Below are 7,628 nucleotides of genomic sequence, written 5' to 3'. Positions count from 1 at the left end.
AAAAATTGCAAATATGAACCAGAATATGTCAAATAAGTGTTGGAAATGTAAAAGCCATGAAGGCTCATTTTATCACATGTGGTGGACTTGTGAGAAAGCTGTTGACTTTTGGACAAAAGTCCACAAAGAAATGCAAAAAATACTGAAATGCTCTTTCAAAAAGGTGCCGGAAATTCTGCTTTTGGGACTGAAAATGGAAGAAGTCAATACAACTAAAAAGACTTTATTCTGGTACTTAATCACAACAGCGAGAATGATTTATGCACAATTTTGGAAAACAGAGAAAGTGCCAGAAATTGAAGACTGGATACAAAAAGTTCTGTTCATGGCAGAGATGGACAAAATTACGAAGAAGTTGAATAATAAAGAAGATGACGTGTTTTTTCAAGAATGGAGTGACTTTAAAACATATCTGGAAAAGAACTGGGATGTGAAACAAAACTTAATATGTTTAGATCAATATTAAGTCAAATGATGTTATCTTTAGACTGTAACGATAAGAAATTGATATAGCTGATGATATGAAGCAATTTGGAGCAGGGGGGGAAGCATTGCGGGAAGCCACCGGAGGGAGGGGAGGAATTGGGAATGGGGTAGACAATTGATAGAATGAAATGATTTAATTCTATATGTTGTATTCCTGAGAAAATAAAATTTGTTTACCAAAAATACAAAAAAAAAAAAAAGAAAGTGAAAAGTTCTTACCCAAAATATTTATCCAAATTTTTCAATGAACGCTGCAAAATGTCTCTCTTAGTGAGCTCAAAGCTTCCTCCAAAGTGAAAAGCACGCTAAGTCTCTCCTTAACCTTGCATAGTTAAGGAGAGACCAGGTGGGAGGAAGACTGAGCACTTATTCAAAATAGACTTAAAGGAGTCCTCCCTCACCTGCTCTGCCTGCCGCTTATCCTCTGCCCGACTCAGGAGGAAGCCCTCGGCCAGGGACATCGCCTGGGAACTGGTCTCCGGCCCGCAGCCTCTGACCCAGCGCTGCATTTCCTCGGGCAGGACGGCCAGGAACTGCTCCAGGATCACCAGGTCCACGATCTGCTTCTTGGAGTGCCTCTCTGGCTCCAGCCAGCGCTTGCAGAGTCCGTGGAGCTGGCTGCAAACCTCTCGGGGCCCAGCAGCCTCCTGGTAGCAGAACTGCCGGAAACGCTGGCGATGCTCCTCTGGGATCCCAGCATCCTGAGGCAGGACCTCTGGCACCACTGTTTCCCAGAGTTCAGCACCACTCCCCCCCGCCTGGATGGGAGGGGGGTCTTTCCCTGCTCTCTTGTCGATTCCTGGTCCTTCTGGGTCCTGCTCTTCCATCTCCTTCCCCTTCTCTTGGGCTGCCTCTGATTGCAAAAAAAAAAAATGTCTTTACTTACTTGGTATGAAGAGGGAGAGGGGAATATATCAGAAAGACAGAAAGGAACGTAAAGAAGATGGAGCAACATCACCAACCCTGGACAAGAAGACACACCCAGGATTGCTCTGCAGAATCGGAGGGAGGGGCCTTGTCGTGGTTTGCAGATCAGGGTTCACGTCCTTGTGCTACATTAACTATTGGGACTGGTATGAACTATTGCAGACATCTCCTAAGAAGACCCACCTTAGGCTCCAGATCCTGATGGCACACGGTTCTTAAGAAGGTGAGATAGTCGATCTACTAACAGGAAGATGTAACCTATCATGAAATCCAGCCACTGTACCACAAGACTGGAGAGTAGCAAATGTTACACCAGTTTTTTAAATGGCATCCAGAGGAGAAACAGGAAATTACAGGCCAGTCAGCCTCACATCTGTCCCAGGCATATTTAGTAGACTCTGTAATCAAAGACAGAATTGTTAGGCACACAGGAGGACAAAGCCCGCTGAGGGAAAACCAGCACAGCTTCTGCACAGGGATGTCCTGCCACAACAGAGGGTGGACAAAGACAACACCTTCTTCCTGTCTCAAAATGCGAAAACTGGAGGACATCCGTTGAAGCTGATGGGCAGTAGGTTCAGGACAGGTGGAAGGAAATACTTCTTTACAGAGAGAGTGTTTAAAATGTGGAGTTGGCTGCCAGAGGATGCAGTCATGGCCACAGGAATAAACAGCTTTCACAGGGGACTAGATACATTCATAAGTCTAGCTACCAGCAGCCCTGGTGACTGAGTGGAACCTCCACATTCAGAGGCGCTAAAGCTTAGTGCCTCTGAATCCCAGAGCAAGGAGGCAGCATCGGGGGAAGGCCTCTCTGCCCTCTTGTTGGCCCTCCAGAGAACTGGTTTGGCCACTGTGGGAGACAGGAGGCTGGACCAGATGGACTATTGGTCCGATCCAGCAGTGTTCTTCTCATGTTCCTACTAGAGGGGTCCTGTCGCTGAGGCCGTGATCCTCACAGTGGTGTGTTTCCAGGTGCCCTTTGTCCCTCCTGTGGGGGGGGGGGGGGGGTGGGCATGGCTCTCTGCCTGTCACGGGGAAGTTGCCTTGTGCTGAGGACTCATGGGCACTGGTGGTGTTTCCATGGATTCCAGTGGCATTGCTAGGCTCTCTGCGCCTTGGCAACTGGTCTTTTTAAAATAAAAAATCCCCTCTCCTCTGCTGGGGGCCCTCGGATACCCCCTAGCAGCCCTGGCCCCACGCTGGCACTGTGTCATGGTCTTCGGATGGGGCTGTGCTTGATTCCCATTCAGGTAGGAGTTCCCCCCCCCCCCAAAAAAAAATAAACCAACACACCCATGCAACGACCTTTTTCACTTACAGACCTAATTCAGGCTCTTTGCCTCCCCCCACAGAACTGAAATCACAAGCAACAGAACTCCAGTTTCATACATTTTTCCTTGCACTTAAAGCCACTGATTCACTTCGGTGGGAAGGGAACAGCGTTCCGTGCGCCCTGGTGTTTAGTCATGCCGGCCACATGACCACGGAAACGTCTTCGGACAGCGCTGGCTCTTCGGCTTCGAAACGGAGATGAGCACCGCAACCCTCGAGTCGGATTCGACTGGCTTTCGAGCAAGGGAGACCTTAACTTTTTTATCCCTCCCTCCCAACCAAGTCCCAGTGACACAGCGGAGCAAAACTGATGCCTAATAGGGTTGCCAGCCTCCAGGTGAGGCCTGGAGTTCTCCCAGGATTATAGCTGATCGTCAAAGTGCAGAGATCAGTCTCCCCCCTCCCCTCTAAGAAAAATGCCTGCGCTGGAGGGTAAGCTCTGTGGTCTTCTCCTCCACTCCGCTCCCCCCCCCCCCACTTTCCGAATTTCCCATCGCGGACTGGAACGACCCTCCGGCTTGACAGCAGCAGCGTCTCTTTTTTATGCAGAATTAAAACGACCAGCAATTGAACGCCAGATTCATGCATTGAATGTTCTTGTATTTAAAGACAGTGATTATCCTCCACCACCACCACCCCGCAAAAAAACACACACACAAAAAAAACTCATTTACAGAGTGGAGAAAACCCGGTGCTGAAACAGCCGCTTTCCTCCCTTCTTCCAAGATCTAAGACCTTATTCTCCCCCATCCCACATTGACTTACTTGCGAGGAAGCCTTCCCCGGATCCGGTGCGAAGAGGCTTTTCCCTGCTGCTGCTGCACGTCTGAAGCTCTTCCCCTCTTCGGCCGTTCAGAAACTGCCCCCCCCCAACAAGCGGAAGAGCCTTTCTTCTCCCCCCCCCCGCCTTGCTCGGCTCCTCTAGCAAACCGCTTCGTCCCTTTAACCCCCGCAACGCTGGACAAAAATGTATTTAATCCTTCCCCTCCTCTTCCCCGCTCCCAGGTCCAGACGGACGGGCCGGTCTTCAGCCACAGCGACGCCCTCTGCGGCTCAGTGGCGCTCCTCGGGGAGCAATCCTGCCCTGGGTTGCCCAGCCGGAGTCGCGCCCCCCCCCCACCTGCCTTGTTCATTGAACCTCTCCTCTCTTGGATGTGGATGGTCCTGACCAATGTTCCCTCTAAGCTGTGGAGCCTTGTGAGCAAAAATTCTTCTTTGTGAGCTACTGGCATTAGAGTTGTGAGCAGGTGATTTGGCTACTGCATAATCAGTCTGCTCTGGAGCCCTCCTTCCTGAGCCAAGACAAAAATGTGTGAGCTGGAGGCTAAAAAACTGTGAGCCAGCTCACACTAACTCAGCTTAGAGGGAACATTGTAAACTCCTCACTCTCTCTGCAGCACCCGCCTTGAACTAGCCTGAGTCCCTGCGAGAAAGGCTGACTGCAAGGAACGCCCATGAAATGCCAATAATAAAGACCCGCACTCCCCCACCTGCCCGCAGCTGCTGCTCCCTGCGGATCCGTAACCGGTCAGTCAAGATAAAGTGCAACAGAGAGAAGACCTCCTCTGCACAGGGCGGGAGACCGAGTGGGCTCCGCAGCCTCCCTAGGGGCCGGCCTGGGTGTCTTTCCGCACCAGAAGCTGTGGGGCAGAGAGAGAATGGTCAGAACAACAAAAGAAGCTCTTGCAAAACTGGTATGTGGTGATTGGGGGGTGAAACTTGCTTCGTTTCTGTTGAGACAACATGTTACCCCTTGCTCGGCGACCGGCCGCAGCCCGGCCGAGATGTTAATGGGTCGCCGTTGAGCAACGCTGTTAGACAGGTTGCATCCAGACCTTAACGATTTAAAACCACAGCCGCAGACCGAAAGTCCGAAGGTCCGGACATACGAAAAGGGTGAGCCAGTGTATGCTCGTAACTATGCCAGTGGTCACTTGTGGCTCCCAGCCACTATTACCGATGTTATTGGTACAAGAATGTATGTGGTACGGCTTGCAGATGGGCGCAAGTGGCGTAGGCACATAGACCAGCTGAGGCAGCGGTGGGCAACTGACCGTTCTACCGTGCAGCCGGCTGAGTCCACTGAGGAATTCCCATGGCCTTTAGAAGAGGCAGGTACTGAAGAGCCTGAGGGCTACAGTAGCGGTCAAGAGACAGGGCAGACCCCTAACCTTGAACCACCAGTAACGGACGGGAATGTTCCTGACTCTGAGGTCCCAGAGTCAAACGGAGTGCCACTGAGGGAAAGATGCCCTGAGACGAGTACACCTCGTAGGCCTCAGAGAACGAGACGTGCACCCACCTACCTAAGTGATTACGAGTGTTCATGATGTATTTTGCTTAGGGGGGAGGGAATTGTAATGTATTCATAGCTGCCATGAGTACATTAGGATGTGTGTGAAACATCCCATTGGGAAGCTATGTCAAGCTTCGTCTTGGACAGGGGATTCAAGTCCAAGACTAACGACCCAATCACATTCAAGCAAGCTGCAAGCAGGAACGTTTGTGATTGGTCCTTATGCGCTCAACCTGATAGGTTGATTTGTGTATAGTAGGAGTGGCTACATTAGCCGGGAATGTTTAAATACCGAGCAGTTTCAATGGACAAACTGTTCGGGCTATCAGATGTTGTACCGTGTCGAAGAAGTGAACAAAGAGCTGAATAAACTTGAGTCTTTTGCTGAAATCACTCTCCGACTCATTGTTAAGCGCCGGACTTAACAAAAGCCACAAAGAGAGGATTGCAAACTTCCAGGTGAGTGGATTCCCTGGCATGATACCCCACAGGGGGCCTCCCCCTTCTCAAAACGCAGGCTCCACCCCCACATTCCCAGGAATTTCCCAACCTGGAGTTGGCAACCCTACTCAAAGCAGGTGCCTCCTGAGTTCTTTCCCGCATCCCTCCCGGAGGGGGATCCTCCCCTGACCTGAGCAGGATGTGGCCCTGATGCTGGAGACAGGGAAGGTGGGAATCCACAGGCTTTCCATACTGACACAAGACCACCCCCAGCGCATGAAGGAAGCACAAAGCCTCGCTTGCTCCCCATACTGTGTGGGGGTGGAAAGGGCCATCAACTCGAACCTGCCCCGTAGCCACCCCAGGGTTTTCAAGACAAGAGCTGTTCAGAGGTGACCAAAATTGGAAGGTATTTTCTTTATACTGAATTTTACTCTGCTAAGGTGAGTTTATTTTGTGGCACAAGGTAACATTAGAAAACTTTCCCCCATGTTGTTTATTTCTAGACACGCAAGAGCAACATCTGGTGTGCATCTTCATTTGACACACAAGGCTGGATCCCGGGAGGCCTCACATGAAATATTTTTCTTGTGTCTTTTGATTTCTTTTTTGAAGTGCAATAAATATGTCTTGATAAATTTGGCCTTTTAAAATAATATAGATCATTATTAATTTTACGTTAAGTCTATAGATTGTACCATATGATTCTTGCCTTCTAGCCGCAACTGGTATTACTATCGTTATTATAATGCACACTATCCGTGTAACCTGCTACCTTTTCTCTTTGTTATTACAATGCTTTGTATGATGTTCATTCTGTACTGTTAATGCTTGTTACTAAAAATTCAATAAAATTATTGTTAATAATAATAATAATAATAATATAGATCATTATTAGACATAGCATTTTAAACTGTTATTGAAATATTATTATTTTCTTCCTTAACGACACTCCTGTTTTAGTCCTGTATTTATTTGTGAATTGTCTTTTGATTGAAATAGGACCCTCCTTGTACCATAGTATCAAGAGTTGGAAGAAACCTGCAGGGTCATCTAGTCCCCCCCCACACCGGTTACCTCCTGAAAAAGTCCCAGTTGGGTCAAAACACATTGGGTCACTTAACTATTGTTTTCTCTTGGACATATGCAACTTTTACTATATTATGAGGCTTGTGTTGGGGCCTGATATGCTTTTAATGTCTTTGTAATACATACATGTATTTTATGTACAATTAGTTCATATTTCATGATGTGATGTAGGAGGCATGCAGTCAATCTCTCCGTGCCAGTTGTTGTGGGGGGGGGGACATGAAGAAACTGGGGAGGGGCAGTTGTCATTATGCTCTGATGACGGGCCTTTTGGAAGCCTCTGACATGATAGAGGTTTTACAAAATTATGCATGGGATAGAGATGGTAGTGAAAGAAGGACTTTTCTCCCTTTCTCACAATACAAGAGCTCGTGGGCACTCCATGAAATTCATGAGCAGTAGGCTTAGAACAGATAAAGGGACTCCTTCTTCACCCAAACTGTCATTAACATGTGGAATTCACTGCTGCAAGAAATGGTGGCAGCTACAAGCTTAAGACAGCTTCAAGTGGGGTTTGGAGAAACATATGGAGCAGAGGTCCACCAGTGGCTCTTAGCCACAAGGTCTTGATGGAACATTCTATCTAGGGCAGTGATGCTCTGTCTTCTTGGTGCTTGAGGGGCCACAGTGGGAGGGCTTCTGGAGTCCTGGCCCTGCAGTTAAACTTCCTGATGCACCTGGGGTTTGGCCACTGTGTGAAGCAGAATATTGGACTGGATGGGCCATTGGCCTGATCCAATATGGCTTCTCTTTTAAGTATAACTCTTGGAGCTGCGGTGGCTCAAGGGGTGAAGACGCTGAACTGCAGGCTGTGGAAGGTCGGTAGTTCAGCAGTTCGAGACCCAGGTGCCGCATGACGGAGTGAGCTCCCGTCTCTAGTTCCAGCTCCTGCCAACCTAGCACTTCAAAAGCAAGAAATTGCAAGTAGATAAATAGGTACCACTTCAGTGGGAAGGTAACAGTGTTCCGTGCGCCTTGGTGTTTAGTCATGCCGGCCACATGACCACGGAGACGTCTTCGGACAGCGCTGGCTCTTCGGCTTTGAAACGGAGAT

General features: G+C 48.8%; 1 protein-coding gene across 1 annotated transcript in view; it reads right to left on the bottom strand.

Moving 5' to 3' along the window:
• Positions 1–947, bottom strand: part of LOC107115679 — an 87,143-nt gene extending 86,196 nt beyond the window's left edge. The window contains exon 1 of the mRNA XM_015417435.1: positions 888–947. Coding sequence (XP_015272921.1) covers positions 888–947 — 60 coding nt within the window. The remainder of the gene's footprint in view (positions 1–887) is intronic.
• Positions 948–7,628: the final 6,681 nt, after the last annotated feature.

Source organism: Gekko japonicus, unplaced genomic scaffold (assembly GCF_001447785.1).
Source record: "Gekko japonicus isolate JY-2015 unplaced genomic scaffold, Gekko_japonicus_V1.1 scaffold2712, whole genome shotgun sequence".
NCBI classification, from domain to species: domain Eukaryota; kingdom Metazoa; phylum Chordata; class Lepidosauria; order Squamata; family Gekkonidae; genus Gekko; species Gekko japonicus.
This window is presented reverse-complemented; position numbering and strand designations above follow the sequence as displayed.